Here is an 18,240-nt window from a genome sequence, read left to right as displayed (position 1 = left end):
AGATAGAGGCATATTCATCACAATAATGGGTAAAAAAAAAAGAGTTCAAAGTTGGCTAAATTATTGTTTAATCATTTTTGGTTGTGTCTGACTCTTCGTGACCCCTTTTAAGGTTTTCTTAGCCAAGATAGATGTTAATTCACTGAACAGATACTCAATACAATACCATTTATAAAGCCCTCTTCCCCTGCTAAGATAAAACAAGAAATTTTTAAAGAAGGCTTTGAGAAACCCTAGCAGGAGCTCAGCATCAGCTCTGGGTCCTGGAAGGTGGCCTGCAGGACAGTGTATGGATGGGTTGGACTGAACTGAGTCAAGGGGGAGGAAAGTGCCTAGGGGGTCTGAGGACAATCTGCACTGAAAAAGAGGAGAAAGCAAAAAAAAAAAAAAAAAAAAAAAGAGGAGAAAGGAGAGGCTGTTGTAACTGAGTTGTCTGAGCTTCCTCAAAAGTTAGGAATTATGAAAGCAAAGCACTCAACTTGGGCTATCTACTGAGAGCACATAGTTCTTGAAGATAGCCCTGGATCAATTTGAAGAAAGTCAAACTTCTTGATATTTGAGGTGAGAGGGAGATAGAAGCAACAATAGAAATAAGGGAAAACTGGGATGTGGATACCAAAAATTTTAAAGAAAATATCCTAAATCTAAGGAGGCAAATAAACAACCATTATGTAGGACAGACAAGCTGATTCAAATTTGCTGCTCATTGGCAGCTCTGTGGTAAAGCAAAATATTGATGATATGGGTTAAAATTAGCTTTAGGCACCACTTAACTCTAAAAATTACCAGCTGCATATTGCTTTTGTTGTTCAGTCATGTCAGACTCTTTGTGAACCATTTGGGGTTTTCTTGGCAAAGATACTGGAGTGGTTTGCTATTTCCTTCAGCTCACTTTACAGGTGAGAAACTGACAAATAGGGTTAAATGACTTGCCCAGGATAACACAGCTAAGTAAGTGCCAGAGACCACATTTGAACCCAGAAGTTCCTGACTCAAGGCCTGTCATTCTATTCACTTTACCACCTAGCTTCTTCTCAACTCCATATTATTCCCCTCTTAATACAAGCTCTCCCCATATCCTCATACCCACCAAACCTACCTAATCTGCCCTACCCCTCCCCCGCACTGTCACTAGGACCTTCAAACCCCCAAATCCTTCCCATGTCAGTCCTCCCTAGCTGTTCTGGGATTCTTCCCTAACCTAAGCCTAGGAGCTATTAACTTATATGTTCATATCACTAGCATACCAGACTCCCTGGACCTTTCATCAGTACTGTGATACAGTTCTCCAGTCCTAGACAGTATTATCTGCCTTATCAATCCTTGCTTCTGGAACACAGACTATTGCTAAGCATTGTATTAGAGTAGAAAAAAAAGACAAAAATAAAATTATTCAACCCGCTCCCATTAGCTTATATCCAGAATTTCATCATTTTTAGCTGAACTGGTATCCCAGCTTCAGTCCCTCTTCAATTACAATCCATTCTTCTACACAGATACCAGATTATTAACAATTATTTCATCAATATTATTGTTGTTCCCACAGACTGAGAATGGCTCCACACCTATCAACTAAACTCTACATCTAAAGTCCTCCAGTGGCTGAACTAAACATCTATCTACCCTTATCACCCATTTTTCCTCAACTTAAGCCCTCCTGTTGGTATAATAGCATCGTCAGATCTCATGTACTGACTTTAATCAATTTTAAAACAATTTTAAAAAATTATATATGTCAAAGCACCGAACAATTTTAACCATACTTTTTAATAGTTTCAATATTTTTGTAAACATACATACCTCTTTTGGTAAAGACACTAATTTGTTTCTGTCTGCATTCAAGTTGCTCAACTTCTTTAGTTTTCCAATGCTTTTGGGCAATGTCTGTTTTAATAACAACAATTTATTATTGTTAAGAAAATGTGCTTATTTATTACCTAAACCAAGGGAATTTTTTAAAATTCACAAAGATTAATTTTCTGAGAAAAAACAATGCTTATTCTTTAACTGAAGGTTTTAATGTAAATATTATTATGATTACTAATATATTACATGCTATTATATTATTATTATTATACTCTTATATTACATGGTCTTTTACATACAGCATGGGTTTAAGTAAGTGAAGCTTTAAAATGAAGATGTGATTGACCTAAGTGAAAGTCTTATCTTTGGCAACCGGAAATAATAACAACATCAATAATATGGCCTAGTTTTAAGATTTACAAAGAACTTCACAAATACTACCACATTATCTTCATAACATTCCTGGGAGTAGGCTCAAATTGCTATCCCCATTTTTCAGATGAGAAAACTGAGATAGAGAGTGATTAAGTGACTTGTTCAGGGTTACATACTAGTATCAGAGGCATGACGATGATGATGATATTTGCCATGTAATGCACTTACATGTGCCAGGCACTGTGCTAAGGGCTTGACAATTATTATCTCATTTGCTCCTCACAACAACCCTGGGAGGTAGGTGCTATGATCACCACCCCCATTTTACAGATGAAGAAACTGAAGCAAAACGGTTAAGTGACTTGCTAGGATCGCACAGCCAGTGAGTATCCGAGGCTGTATTTGAATTCAGGTCTGTTTAAATCCAGGGCCAGCATTCTATCTGCTGTGTCAGCTGTCTGATAGAAAAACACCTAAATAAAAAAAAAGAGATGCTACCCATCTCCAACAGAACACAAATTGCTCTTCTTCTTGTGGCCTTCTCTGCCCAACTCCGAACGATATTCCACATGACAGCCCCATGTGTAATAACTTTTCTTTTTCAAGATAAGGAAGGAGTGTAGTATGGTACAGGGTGGGTCAAAAATCATATTTTAATCGCTTTTTGAAAATTATTTTTTCTTTATTTTTTGCCATTTATAAAATTTGATTTTTCATAAGTAATGGAAATTCATTTCCTATATATAGTGTACATGATGCTATGGTATTGTGAATTAAAAACAAAAAATAAAGAAATTATTAAATATTGAAACCCCTTCATGATTTCTGGCACACTCTGTAGAAAGAGCCCAGGATTTAGAGCCAAAGCATCTATCTGGGTTCAGATTCTGGCTATTTGGGCAAATCTGGTCTTTGGAAGCTGGAGTCAGTGACCTCTATGACCCTTCTCATTACTAAACTTATGATCGTAGTCCCAGAAAGGTGTGGATTTGTGTTCTGTTACCTAAGACAAGTCAGTTAACCCTCCTGAGTCTCAGTTTCCTTATCTGTAAAATGAGCAGGGTGAAATAGAGATCATCTAGTTTTTATCTCTAGATCTATGATCCTAAGAACTCTACTACTAAAATCACTATATAACCTCAAGGTTTTCCCCCCTTATTAAACCTAAGCTTTCTCTTCAGTAAAACGAAAGATTTAGATGAGATGACATCTAAGGTCTTTCTTTTTCTAAAAATTTATAATTTTCTGGTTATTATGGCCAAGGGACCAATTTAATGGCCTTATTTTTGAAAATGTTACTTTTTTTACCCCTGTGATCCACAGATGCAACTTGTTCCAAATTATTCCAAAATGTGGTATTCAAAGGCAAAATCAGTACAGTAAAATGTCATTAATAAAAAAAAACTGAGAAGGATAATCTTAATGTATGAAGAAATTTTCCTGACTTTATTGAAATACATTTTCTTTATTGCTTATAAAAGGATATTATTACTTAGAGAATGTGCTTTGATTAATAAAGATAATTTGAAATTAGTATTTTCTAAGTCATCCAAGAAAAAATACCACTAAACGATTTGCTGAAAAACACTGTTCTCTAAGCAGTTGGTTAAAATATTCACCTTTAAATGAGTTAATCTAATGGACCTTTTTTTTTTCTTGAGGGCCACTAAAAAGGTCATTTCAACTCAGCTGACACCAACATCAACCTCAGGAGCTATGAAATTTCAGCCACAGCTGTGGACAAACGTCCCTCCCTACCATAAACAGCAACACAGCTGAACAGCACGAACCCACTCACCAGAAGTTGATTTTCAGTCAGAACAAGCTCAGTGAGGCTTTCGCATTCTCCAATTGCTTCCGTTAGCTGCACCAGTCTATTCTGGTCAGCCTTTAAGATGGACAATTTCTTTAACTTTCCTATAAGAATATAATTTTAAAATGAGTGGAAAACATCAGAGGGAGAGGAACAGTGGTAAAGTACAAAGTGCAGCACAAGTCTTGGTATGGTTTCAAGCATTAAAGTTTAAAACTTCAGTAAGACTTTTAGGACAACTGAAGAACTGCCTTGGAGTTAAGGAAGACCAGGGCACAAGTCTTTCATCTGACACATACTAGCTAAGACTATAAGTTACAGATGAATTGCTATACAGAGTGACATTAATGGAGGTAGTTTCCATACCAGGAGTTCATTACTTTGATGAACCAACCACGTCCCCTCTCCCTAGGCCCAAATGAAAAGGGAGGGGGGGAAAGCTTCAGTTAGTTGCCCTTTGATCAAACGTTCAATGTTTTATTCATGCTGGCATGGGAAAGGGCCTATTTTAGTATCAGTTCACTCAGGCTTCTTAAATTATGAAAAGATATCTTTATTTACCAAATGATTCAATAACAAATTTAAAACTGATTCTCAAGCAGAAGATTAAAAAAGCATAGCAGCTACAAAGCAATTACTCTAAAGTGGTATATACTTCTTCCTTACCTCCCCCTCCTAGATTCCTTTGCTTCCTTAAGGGTATAATTCAGGGGCTATGTCCTCCTGGAGGGCTTCCTTATAACAGTCTCTCCCTCCTAAAATTATTTTGTATTACTTTGCATTTACTCAAGAGTATACATATTATTTCCTCCCAAGAGAAAGTAATCTGCTTTAGGGTGGTGAACGTTTTATTTGTCTTTGTATCTCCAGGGTCTATCACAGTGCCTTGATTATTAAGAAATGTTTGCTGAATTGATTGGAAGGAATGGACCATGCATTTCTTATCTTTATATCTCTGTATCACTGTGATAGGATCTTGGGGAAATACAGAAAAAATAGATAAGATGGTCATATTGAGTGAATGAATGAATGAATGAATGAATGGACAGGCAGAAAAATTTAAAGGATTTCTATCTCCATCAAGGGCAATACTGTTTTTCAAGCCACCTATGATCAAACCCTCCAAATTATCCTTGGTATTTCACTCTCTCCCATCTCCCTTATCCAATATACAGCATGTCCCAAAAGTCTTTGTGTAGCAAAACTGCACTGTACTGCCCTGTATTGTCAATCCTTGACAATTCTTCCTTGACATTTCTTGCTGCGATCCTCTTTTGTCCACTTTCTACCATAATCACCTTAGCTGACTGGCTAAAACCACAAAGGTAGTCAGTGATCAGGACAATTTTTGAACTCAAGTATTAATCTGTCACTGATTCTTATGAGGAGGGCACTTAAGACACTGTAAATGCTTGGGCAACTCAATGGCTGTAAATCAGGTCTGGGAAAAGAAGAATGAAGGTGCCCTTTGTTATTTACTGGGAGCAGCCAGTATTAATGAGCTCTTTCCAAAGCAAAGTCAGAATACAGCCCCTACCTTAAAGATGAGACAATCACCCTGGGGAAAAAGAGCATCAGTCTCATCTTGTACACCAATGTCACAGAGAGGGGAGGTGACTGTTGTGTTTTCAGAGAGTTCCAATGGATCCCTGTGCAAGCCTGTGCAATCATTAATTCTGTAATGATGTTCCCAAGGCCTTGCCACTCTTCCTGTGTGATAGCACATCACCATTAACTATACAATGCACACAAAACCCCTTCCTGCATAACTCAGGAGTTTTCTATTGCTTCAGGATTTTTTAAAATCCTTTTTTGTGGCAAGGGGGAAGGTCCAAATTTGTGATTTCATTTCTGTATAGAGAACCCAGGTATCTAAATTCCCCCAGAAGGGGGAACCTATATTGTTAAAGAGCTATTTAGGTACCAAATGATATAAGTCAGGGCTTCTTAAATTTTTTCCACTTGTGACCCCTTTTGGCCTGAGAAATTTTTGTTTGTTTGTTTATTTTGGTTTTTGCCTGAGAATTTTTTACATGACCCCAGGTATATAGATATATAAAATAGGTATGCATAACCTTTTACTGTTGCCAAATTTTTCACGACCCCCACATTCAGTTATGTGATCCACAGTTTAAGAAGCTTTGATATAAGTGATTTGCCAGTATGTGTCAAAAGTGGGCACATGGAATCCAGGCCTTTTCCACTCTGAAACCAGCTCTTATTCACTCACCCACACTGCCTCTCCTCATTACCTGAGGATACTTAATTCTCAATGAACATAGCATCATTTGTCTTTAAGATTTTTGTTTTCTTTTGGCCAACTTCCTAAGCAGTGCTTAAAGTCTCATAAATTTATTTATCCAACACTGCTCCATGCCACCATCTGTGCCCTACAGCCCTCTGCCACCCACACTAAAGCAATAGGTGAAATTTTACTGTTGGAGGATATTACAAATACAAGAAAGGAGGTAGACATATATGTTGTGTGACACTACAACTACCACTGGGAAAGCTGATTACAAAATGACTTTTTTCAGTATCTGAAAGCCTCTTTCATGTTTCCTTCTTCTCTTAGCAGGTAGCTATATTTGGTAACAACTATATAATTAAAATACATGGTTTCTCACTTTTTCAAAGTATTTTTCTGATATATGCTAGACCCACATGGGATAGAGTGAAAAGAGCTTGTGTCTAGGAGTTAGACAATCAGGGTTAAAATTCTAGTTCTGCCCCTTACTAGTCATGTAACTATGGGCTAGTCACTTAACCAAGTTTCTCTGTATATACAATGAAGATGACAGTATTTGCATGATCTACTTCATTAGTTTATGAAAAAAAAAGTACTTTACAAATGACACAACATGGGGCAGCTAGGTGGTGCAGTAGATAGAGCACCGGCCCTGGAGTCAGGAGGACCTGAGTTCAAATGCGGCCTCAGACACTTAACACTTACTAGCTGTGTGACCCTGGGCAAGTCACTTAACCCCAAGTGCCTCACCAAAAACAAAACAAAACAAAAATGACAAAACGTAATATAAATATGATCCATTACCATTTCTCTGGTGTTAGCTTACTTTCCTGAACCACCTAAGGAGAGGCAATGTGATCTACTGGGTAGAATGTTAAGACTTGGAGCTAGAAAGACCCGAATTTAAGTCTTGCCTTAGACACTGGACAAGTCCCTCAACCTATAAGCTTCAGTCTCTACATCTGTTAAAAAGGGGGTGAGGCTGATATTGCCCCATTTATCTCACAGGGTTACTGTGAACATCAAATGAGACACTAAGTAAAGTGTTCTACAGACCATAAATTAGTGGTGATGATGATAATGATGAAGACTATTTATCCATAATGTGGTGCAGTGGATAACATGACTTAGAAAGACTCATCTTAGGGGCAGCTAGGTGGCGCAGTGGATAGAGCACTGGCCCTGGAGTCAGGAGTACCTGAGTTCAAATCTGGCCTCAGACACTTAACACTTACTAGCTGTGTGACCCTGGGCAAGTCACTTAACCCCAATTGCCTCACTAAAAAAAAAACAAAACCTGAAAGACTCATCTTCCTGAGTTCTGATCTGTCCTCAGACACTTACTAGCTGTGTGACCCTGTGCAAATCACTTACTCCTCTTTGCCTCAGTTTCCTCATCTGTAAAATAAGCTGGAGAAGGAAATGGCAAACCACTCTAGTATCTTTGCCAAGAAAGCCCAAAATGGGGTCGTGAAGAGTTGGACACAACTGAAACAACTGAACAACAATTTATTCATGAGGGGAAGAATTTGGCTTTTTTAGAGTACTAAAAATTGCTGAAAGAAGGTTCTACTTTTATGAATTGTTAGCCTTTGCAAAAGGCCAAGAAAGAAACTTTTTGGTATAAAGTCATTTACTATGCTATACTAGAAGTATTTAAACCAGGTAATTTCACACCATGGGAAATTTTCATTCTTTTCATCCATATCTGATCCAACTCAGCTCCCACAAACAGATACATACCAGGTACTAGTGATGTCAGTTTGAGTATTTTTATAATCAATAAACTCCAAATCACTTCCAAACCAAGCCAAGCCTGATATTTTGCCTAATAAAAATGAATATAATAAACTTTTTTTAAAAAAAAGAGAGAGAGAGAGAATCTACATTTGTTTTTGTTCTCTGCAAACTCCTTCACATTCATCCTCTCCTCTCTTTCCAGTGTCACTAACTTACTACAGGTCCTTATTACTGCTGGTTTAGACCACTATATCAGTTGAAGAGAGGACAACTAGGTGACCCAGTGGATAGAGTGCTGGGCCTGGAGCCAGGAAGACTCATCTTCCTGAGTTCAAATCTGGCCTCAGATACTTACTAGCAGTGTGATGCTGGGCAAGTCATTTAACCCTGTTTGCCTCAGTTGCCTCATCTGTAAAATGAGCTGGAGAAATAAATGGCAAACCACTCTAGTATTTTTGCCAAGAAAACCCCAAATGGGGTCATGAAGAGTCATACGGAAATGAAAACTCAACAACATTAACCTAAGAGGTTTTCTCCCCTACCCTACAAAATACATAAAGTAGTGAAGTAATGGGGAAGGAGGGAAACAGGGGGAAAGGGAAAAGAATAGGCTTCCTGTGGAAGACATCTGATTTGAGCTCTGAATGAAACAGAGGTGAGGTAATAGTGTAACTTCCTTGCACAAAGAAGGATGATACGCAATAAGCCCTGAAAAGTAGGCCAAATCCAAACTGTGAAAGGCTTTAAATTCCAAACCCAAGAGTTTTATAACTTAGAAACGATAGAAGCAATAGGGAACCACTGAAGTTTCTAGAGAAGGGAAGTAATAAGGTCAAATGTTTTTCACTCCTCAGACCTTATAAATCAATTTGATATGCAGCTCTCCAATGCATGTTATAATGCACCATTTTGTTTTAGCTATTAGTATTTTTGTCTTATTACCTAATGGACTCTAAACCTGTTAAACATTCAGTGAATCTTATAAGGGACAGCTTTCTGGGAAGGAGAGATGAATGAAGAGGGGAAAAATTTGAAAGGGAAATGTAGGCAAAGTAAATACAAAATGATATCAATAAGATTTTCTAAAATTAAAAAAAACCCACATTTGTTGAAAAATGAATAAATAGCACAAATGTGCACACATCCTACATAAGTAACCTGAAAAGGGGCTTAAATAAGAAATTAATCCTCTATCTGCCTATCTCTGTCTCTGTCTGGGTCTCTATGTCTGTCTATATCTCTGTCTCGATTACACACACACACACACACACACACACACACGCACGCACGCAGTTTTTAGGCAGTTTAAGAAATGTATATAATGCATAGTACATTTCACAGCTCAAAACAAGTCTCTGATTCCCAGATGGGTTTCACACTTACCTATGCCATCAGGAAGAACATCCAATAAATTCTGAGAAATGACCAAATCTGTTAGGGAAGCTAGGCCGCTGATCTCGTCAGGAAGTCTTTCCAGCTTATTTTCAGAGACATCCAAGCACAGCAGGTTTTTCAAGTTTCCTATTTCCTACATTAATGACACAGAAAAAGAAAATCCTGTTCAAACATGTGAGAATTGTTTGCACTGGAATGTACTGAAACAACCTTACACCATTAAATTCCCAAAGGAAGGGTTAGGAAAACATGTTTTCCTAAATTTTGAAAATCACTTAAATCTAACAACTGAATTGAAGCCATAATAACTTTTTTCATGAAAAGCAGATCAAAACTGTTGAATCTTCACTCTCAAAGCTATGACAGTCCTCTAGAAAACAATTAGGATGCTAGCATTTGGAGCTAAAAGGCCCCTTGTAGATTACCTAGGCCAATCCCTTCATTTTACAGATGAGGAAAATGAGGCTCAAAACAAAGAAGAGACTTGACAAGGATATGTGGGGAAAATATTTGAAACCTGGCCCTCTGATTCTGCAATCAATACTCTTTCCACTACACTATGCTACTTTCTTATTTGGCCATCTTCCTGTACAAAAGTAAGGTACTAGCATCACCATTTAACTAAGGTCCAAAGAATTTTAATGATTTGTTCAAGATCACACAAGTTTATTGTGTAAAGGAAATTGAAACTACAACCCTACTTCAACAAATTCAAATTTGGAATGGGTTACTCTCTAAGAAGATGCATACATTTCACACATTAATCATGCACTCATCTCTGATAAAATTCTGCTTACTTCAATTGTTTTTTTAATATTAGTATACCCAAAACCACAGACCTCTAGCTGATAGCCATTCAGCTAAACTGGAGAAAACATTTCAACAAATCATAAAATAATTTACCTTTCAGTTTAAAAACTAGAATTGAGGTGGTGTAGTAGGAGTGCTGGGCCTGGAGTCAGGCAGACCTGAGTTCAAATCTGACCTCAAACACTTACTAGCTGTGTGACCCTGGGCAAGTCACTTAACCCTGTTTGCCTCAGTTTCCTCATCTGTAAAATGAGCTGGAGAAAGAAATGGCAAACCACTCCAGTATCTTTGCAAAGGAAACACCAAATGGGTTCACAAAGACTCAGAAACTGATAAATGCCTGAACAACAACAGTTATCTTGTTTTGTTGATGCCATTTTATCTAATTCAACATATAACTATTCAAGTACCCGCTAAATGCAAAGCTATATGCTATGGGAGACATGGTACTCTTCTTGGACTGCTTCTTTGACCTTATCCCATTCTGCCTCGTATTTGACTTATTTCTGTTTGTCTCATCACACTTTTTTTTAGATTGTGACCTCCTTGAGGACAGGGACTATTCTAACGTTTTTTTTCTTGGCTAGGCTGCCTCAGCTTTGATACTCAGTACCTTCTCAAGTCTCTCAGTTGCCTCTCCTTTTTGATCAGAGGGCTGATGGTCAGAACATTAAAGTCCTATCAAAGATTTCCTTGATAGAGGGTTCGGAACCTTCCCAGTAACTGTATTTGCCATCAGTGCCAATGCTTGGTTGAAACTCCACAGAAAATTATGCACCCTGTCGAATGACTTGCTCTACTCTTCCTTTTCTGCAATGTCTACCCCCATTAGACTGTAAGCTCTTTGAGGGCAGTAACTATCTTTTTTTTTTCTTATCCTCAGCACTTAGCACAGTACCTGCCACATAGGAAGCACTTAATAACTGTTTATTGAACTGACTTTAATTTTTAGCAATAAATATATAATCTGATTACCCCAGGATATACACTGAATTTTGTCTCTTCCATTAAACTGTGAACCCCTTGAGAACAGGACTTCTTGTTGCCTTTCTGTCTATTTCCTACACTTAGCATAGCAGCTGGAACATGGTGGAAACTTAGCAAATTCTTATTTATTTTTTCCTAAAATATTAGTAAATCCCATATATCAATTTCTTTCCTTGTCATATGCCTATTTTTAAGATTACAAGAATTCAGATTTACTGGACCTTTCTGGAAAAACAGGAATTCATTGTACAAGGATACTTGTAAATATAAATGTGGATTGTCATAAATAAATCAGATGATTAAAAAGATCATAGACTAAAATTCTATCCTGAGGAGTGTATATTTACATGTGTACACACATATATATAGGCTTCTCTGCCCCTCAGCTGGTGTTCCTTAATTCTCAGGCTATCCCCTTTTCCCTCCTCTCTTCCCACCTCCCAAATAACTACCACTCCCACTTTCTCCACCTTGGAATTTCCCAGTAACTTTCTACCTAGCTCCAAATTCACACTAAATGTTCTGGTAATGATTATCTTTCATTTCACTATCTTAGGAATTTTTGAGCCCACCAATTCAGAAAGTCAACATAAGCTCATTAACCCAGAAAAAAAAAAAGACATTAAAAACTGTGTTATGGTTACCATTAAGGGAGATCAGTGACATTCAGGCTAGAGGTTACTCCTATGGATTTTTCTGATTTATGAAGGATGACAGAAAAACAAAACTACACATATACTCATAACACTACCCTAGGGGCTTCATCTTTGTAAGCTACAGGTGAGAAAGAGAGACAAATATACAGAGACAGAGAGAGACACAGAGACAGAAACAGAGAGAGAGAGAGAAATTGAGAGAAAGTAGGAGAGAAGCCAGAGAATCTGGAAGAGTAGTTTGCCTTGTACCTAGTAGATGCTTTATAAATTCACTGGCATAAATAAATTGTTACTACCCCCAAAGACATGAAAAAAAAACAAAACACATTCATTACAGCTGAAACAATACAATTAAACAAATCAATCTATACAGTCAGTTCTTCCATAATGCTTTTTTTTTGAAAATGCAAATTTGTCACATTTTGAACACAAAGTGAATTTTAAATTTGCTTATATGTAATTTCCTCCTGCAGAAACATTGAGAGAACACAAAAAATAATGTCACTTCACAATAACTCACGAGTTGTAGCCCTTCAGAAGCCTACTTCCACAAGCAAATTTTAGGTATTTTTCAAGGTAAGGTGCATATTTATGGTACATCTTCTGGTGAAGTAGGAACTGTGGGTGAAGGAGGACTGCTTTGTCCTATCCAATACCCCACATTCCACCATGGATCAGGCCTCCAACTCTGGAGCTGCATGCAGCCCATTGAAGTTCCACACTCCAGCCTCGGCCAGTGATAATTGGGGCACAGGTTGAACAGCAGCTGAGGCAGAGGATGCTGCTACTATGTATAGTAGTATTTGTGTATCTGATAGCCATTTAACATATAGAAAACTGTGCTACAATTTTTAGTAGGTTCCTATTTCTTTTCTTATGTGCCACTGATGAAGTTTGAAGCATTGTGCCCCTACTTTCATTTTTCCCACAAGCTCTGTGGTTTTTATTGCACAATTGTGTATGGCTCAGTTCTTTGGGGGAACACAAGTGTCAAGTCAGAGCAGACCTGACTGTATTTTAAAATGTTTCAAAAAGAATCACATACATATAATTATTAAACTTAAAACTGGTTTCAGTCTTCAGTAAAGAACTACTCAGAGATGGAGGAAGAGAGGGAAATAAAAGGACAAAAAGAACAGAAATCGACCCTAGAGCAGTATGAGCAAAATTGTGGCAAACTCATAAAAAGAGTACTTTTTTAAAAAGTTGCTGTTTCTGGTCACCAGATGGAAGAGTCAGCTTATTAAGGCTGCATAAAATAGCTATTATACTTCGAGATCTGTTTGAGACCCAACTGTATCTGGAACATAGTTCTTATATTTAGTAATAACAAGAGAAAAATACAGACCCACATGCCAACAAAACAACTTGTAATGCTTAAGAGAGACATATAAGTAAAGCTTTTTATACTGCTTTTATATTGACTATCACAGGAATCTTAAGAGCAGTAAGTAGTTTAAATTACTCCAAAGCACTTGGCACCTTATAAAGTGCTACAGAAATATACGCCAACTATAAAACAGATCTCAGAAATTACCCAGACATCTGTTGAGCCCAAAGTAGGCTAGGTAGATATAGATAACAGGTTTCCCAAACATCAGGCACTCTAACAAGTCAATAAGCAAATAAGCATTTATTAAGCACCTACTAAGTACTAGGTGCTGTGTTAAGCTCCACCCCTTCCCACTCACCTACCCCCCCCCCAAAAGAACCAGTCCCTGCTAAGACTTCACAGTCTATTGGTAGGAATGATTGAGAATTTTAATTTTATCTTATAATAAGCATAATAAATAGTGTCTGAAAAAAAAATCTTCCTTCTAATGTGGTTTTCCATTACTCCTCAGTTTGGCAAGTCCTGTTTTTACTTATAAGGCAGAAATGAGTTTGTGTTGTGTTTTATGCTGTTATAAAGTTATCATCTACCTGAGGCAACTCAGCCAGCTGATTTCCATCCAACCAGAGATCCTCGAGATGTAGGAGTGATCCAATTGTTTCTGGCTAAAAGCAGTCAAAATAAAATGATGATCAAGAGGGGGGAAAAATAGACCAAATTCTCAGTCATTACGTAAGTAAAACAGAAGTCTACATTTGTCATCAATTCTAGTATCTAGTCTATCTTTAGTAAGAAAAAGTCATATGGCAATGAGTAATCTACCCAAAGAGAAAATGGAAGCAGATTTGGTTCATAATTAGATTTGCTCTGAAATAGTGATTTCCCTGGATTTGGTTGAAAAAGACTGAGATTCCACCACCAGTATGTTCTCATTAGCATCCAATGTTCATTCTACTTTATGCTCAATCATCAGTACTCCTCTGCCTTCATAAAGCTTCAAAGTCCCCACTTACCACTTCCTTCTCTTTTCTACTCTAAAATGCCAGTTCCCATTCCCATCCATTATAATTAACTCTTATCCCAACTCCTTCACCCTGCTGAGCATTAAACCCTGACTTGCTAATAGCACCTTCCCTCTCTAATTCATAAGCCCTGGGTGAATTGTGATAGATTCCTCAGTGGTTCCAGCTCACCCATGAAAGTTAAAAGAGCTGGTTGTCCATGAATGAGGTATGACATTTAATAAGGATAAACAGTTTTGAGTTTCCATCTTCTTTCCACAAAGGCTTACCAAATTGTAGATTTCATTGTTTCCTAAATCAAGTTCCTTTAGTCTCTGTAGCTGGGTGAGAGATCTGTGAGGGAAAAAGATCCAAAAGGAGAAGCAATATCAATTAGAGTAGAAATCAAGAACAAAAGCACTTTCCCTGCTTATGCTAGTTCTGAAAGATATGCTTCAGCATATATTATTAGTTAAAAGCTATCAAAAACAGAATTGGAAAGTGAAGGCAGTTTATTTTCCAAATATACACAGCCTTTTAGGACATGGCACTGCTTTCCACAAAAGTCATTTAGCGTGAGATGGCATTTAATATGGGAGCATTTGCAGGAATCAGACACCACCAAAACACTCCAGTGTTACCATAGAGAGGCAGCTTAATAATTCAGCATCCACCAACTTATTACAATTCATTAGGCAAAGGCAAGGAAGGGGCCAATATGAAATCATTTTTTAAAAATGCATCACATCTGGCAATGGACTATCTTTACATGGAAAAAATTCTCTCCAATACTCCCTCCCAGGTCCCCTGGAAACTCACTCAGGCAAATATGTAAGTAGGTTTTCTCTTAGTTCCAGTGAAGCCAGGTTATAAAGGCTGGAAATTAATCAGGAAAAAGAATAAGTAAAATCCTCATAATCCCATACCCATCATCCCCCCTCTCCCTAAATCTGAAGCTCTTAATGAAACAATATAAGGATAGAGTGCTGGGCCTGGAGTTGCGAAGGCTCATCTTCATGAGTCCAAATCTAGCCTCCAACATGCACTAGCTATGTGACCCTGGGCAAGTCACTTGATTCTGCTTGCCTCAGTTTCTCTTCTGTAAAATAAGCTGGTGGGGCAGCTAGGTGGTGCAGTGGATAGAGCACCCGCCCTGGAGTCAGGAATACCTGAGTTCAAATCCGGCCTCAGACACTTAACACTTACTAGCTGTGTGACCCTGGGCAAGTCATTTAACCCCAACTGCCTCACTAAAAAACAAAAACAAAAACAAAAACAAAAACAAAAACAAAAACAAAAACAAAAACAAAAACAAAAACAAAATAAGCTGGGGAAAGAAATGGAAAACCACTCCAATATATTTTCCAAGAAAACCCCAAATGGGTCACAAAGAGTTAGACACAACTGAAATAACTGAACAACAAAAAGTGTGATAGCTTGGGGAGGTGGGGGGAGTGGAGAGGAGAATATCTATTCAATAATCAGTAAGGAATAAAAACATCTATTCCACACTTCATAATGTTAAAACATTAGTCACTTTTTGGGAAGTAGACAGGGCACAAATCTAAGTAATAGAACATATGATTTTATTTATTATGATTCCAAGACACCCCCAGAACAAACATCTCATGCTTCTAACATGTGAATACTCCCATCAATACAACCACCCCTGGGGACAGAGATAGAAACACAACATGTGTTTCTGCTGGGTTGCTTTTTTTTTTTTTTTAACGTGCCAATGATGTGTCGTGACTATAAAAAATAATAATGCTTTTAATCTCACAGGGCTCAGAGCCATTCATATATATTATTGTACTTATGCAAATAATGGTCACATATTATCCCTGTTTTAAAGGCATAGACATTGAGGTCCAGAGACTTTAAATGCTTTCCCTAAGATGTATGCCAAAAAAAAAAAAAAATGTGTGGCATGGATTAGAGATGAACTTGATTTTAAAACTCAAAGCACAGGATTCTTCTAAGTAGATTCTGCTGCCTTCCCCAGAAAGATGGGACAAGGCATTATGTGTCTGCAAGGGGGAGAAAAAATGACAAAAATCTCTCCCCTTAGTTGTTGATTCTAGAAATGAATTTTAATGGCCCCTAATAACAAAAAATATACATTTTTACAAGATGTTATAAACAATATGATATATTATATTAAAACATATAGGCTATCCATCTTTGGATCCTTACAACTAAGATACTCTGTATCCAAACTTTACATTTACCCCTCCAATTCTTATAATATTTACCAAAGAAAAATTCAGATTATTCAAGGGGTTATTTGTGTGCATACAGAACACAAGGAGCCAAACATTATCCTAACACCATAATCTGTCTTAATCCTCTATCCTCCCTGCAGAAAACAAAATATAAACCAGATATTGAGCCTAGAGAAAAAACAGGTTATACCACATCAGAAAATGGGAATTTGACTTGAATGATCAGGATATAGAAATTCTTTAAACCTCAATTTAATCCTGGACCATAAATCCATTATTTAAAAGGCAAACTGTACACTGAAATTTACCATGATCAGTTTTAGGTAGAGTGAATAAATACAGTTCTTAATGAGTACAGGTACTGGAATTTGGCAAAAAAAAATAAAAAAATAAGTCCCATTACATGGGGCAAACTGAAGCATTAACAATATGTTACTTAATCCTTTCAATACTTTTCAAATAGTTTATCCTTTTAAAAAAATCAATCAAGGGGGCGGCTAGGTGGCGCAGTGGATAAAGCACCGGCCCTGGATTCAGGAGTTCCTGAGTTCAAATCCGGTCTCAGACACTTAACACTTACTAGCTGTGTGACCCTGGGCAAGTCACTTAACCCCATTGCCCGTGAAAATAAAATAAAATTAAAAAAAAAAAATCAATCAAGGTTTCTGTTCACAACTGGTAGGCAAACCAACAGAGGGAATGCAATTCTACACGGGGCTTGGAAGTTTCATTTCCCTAAAATGTTGGTAACTTTGCTCTGTGATTATCTCCAATTTATCTGGTATAGTCCTTGTTCATACATAGTTGTTTTATATATTGTCTCCCCCATTAGAGCTCCTTGAAAGCAAGGACTGGTTTTTACCTTTCTTGGAATCCCTAGGGCTTAGCAGAGTGTCTGACATATAGTAGGTATTGATAAATGCTTGTTGACTTGACCTGACTTTTAAACATTCTATTGTACTTGTTCTTAAGTCTATAGTGCATGGTATTTTTAGGTGGGGTTTTAAGGGAAGAAAATAATGCAGTATGCATTATTCTGTATTTGTCCAAATATGTCACCCTCAAATATATATCACAGCCACAAAATGAGGTCTCTGAAATGCAAAAATATGTATCAGTATACTGAAAAAACACCACCAATTTTAAGCCACATTCAGGTGTTATATAAACTATATTCAGGGAAAAGTAAACAACATTGGACTAATACCACAATACTCTACTTTAAAATCAATCTGTATTACCTATAGGTAAACAAAATGGGGGGGAGGGGGGGAGAGGGGGAAGTACATGAGAACCAGAAATTCGTAGAGTTAATTACATTACCATGAAGTTTTGAAAAAAATCATTTAAAGCCTAACCAATTTTAATGCAGAAAAGAATAGTTATTTAATGTTTTTGCATTACCACATTTACAAAATCAATTACAGGATCCTCTATTTTGATGTGAAAGGGATCTTTGAGCTCATCTAATCCAACATCCATATTTTACAACTGGGAAAACTGAGGCCCAGAGGTACACATTAGAGCATGTGTGTGTTTCACAAGAGCAAACACACACTCTCTCTCTCTCTCTCTCTCTCTCTCTCTCTCTCTCTCTCTCACTGAAAGGTACTAACAGAGAACTGGACTTCGAGTCTAGTAAATTTGGATAAGACTTACTAATTGTGTGATCTAAGCAAATAACTTAAATTGTCAGAGCCTCTATTTCCTCATTTGTCAAATGGGGATGATAAGAGCCATAAAACTTAATTCACAGTGTTATTTCAAGACTTAAATAAGATAATGTATATAAAGGGCTTAGCAAACATTAAAGTTTTGATGCTAGCTATCACTATCACAATTATACAAACA

At 37.2% G+C, this 18,240-nt stretch overlaps 1 protein-coding gene across 1 annotated transcript in view; it reads right to left on the bottom strand.

Annotated features, from left to right (window-relative positions):
* Positions 1-18,240, bottom strand: part of LRRC1 (leucine rich repeat containing 1) — a 190,897-nt gene that overhangs the window by 37,182 nt on the left and 135,475 nt on the right. Inside the window, exons 5-10 of the mRNA XM_044004083.1 lie at positions 14,984-15,040; positions 14,455-14,518; positions 13,754-13,828; positions 9,366-9,510; positions 3,980-4,098; positions 1,801-1,884 (exon numbers count right to left, since the gene is read on the bottom strand). Of these exons, the coding sequence (XP_043860018.1) occupies positions 1,801-1,884; positions 3,980-4,098; positions 9,366-9,510; positions 13,754-13,828; positions 14,455-14,518; positions 14,984-15,040 (544 nt within the window). The remainder of the gene's footprint in view (positions 1-1,800; positions 1,885-3,979; positions 4,099-9,365; positions 9,511-13,753; positions 13,829-14,454; positions 14,519-14,983; positions 15,041-18,240) is intronic.

The sequence above is a fragment of the Dromiciops gliroides genome, chromosome 4 (genome assembly GCF_019393635.1).
Source record: "Dromiciops gliroides isolate mDroGli1 chromosome 4, mDroGli1.pri, whole genome shotgun sequence".
In the NCBI taxonomy this organism is placed as follows: Eukaryota; Metazoa; Chordata; class Mammalia; order Microbiotheria; family Microbiotheriidae; genus Dromiciops; species Dromiciops gliroides.
The sequence above is the reverse complement of the archived record's forward strand: the minus strand, read 5'-3'. Positions and strand labels throughout refer to the sequence as shown.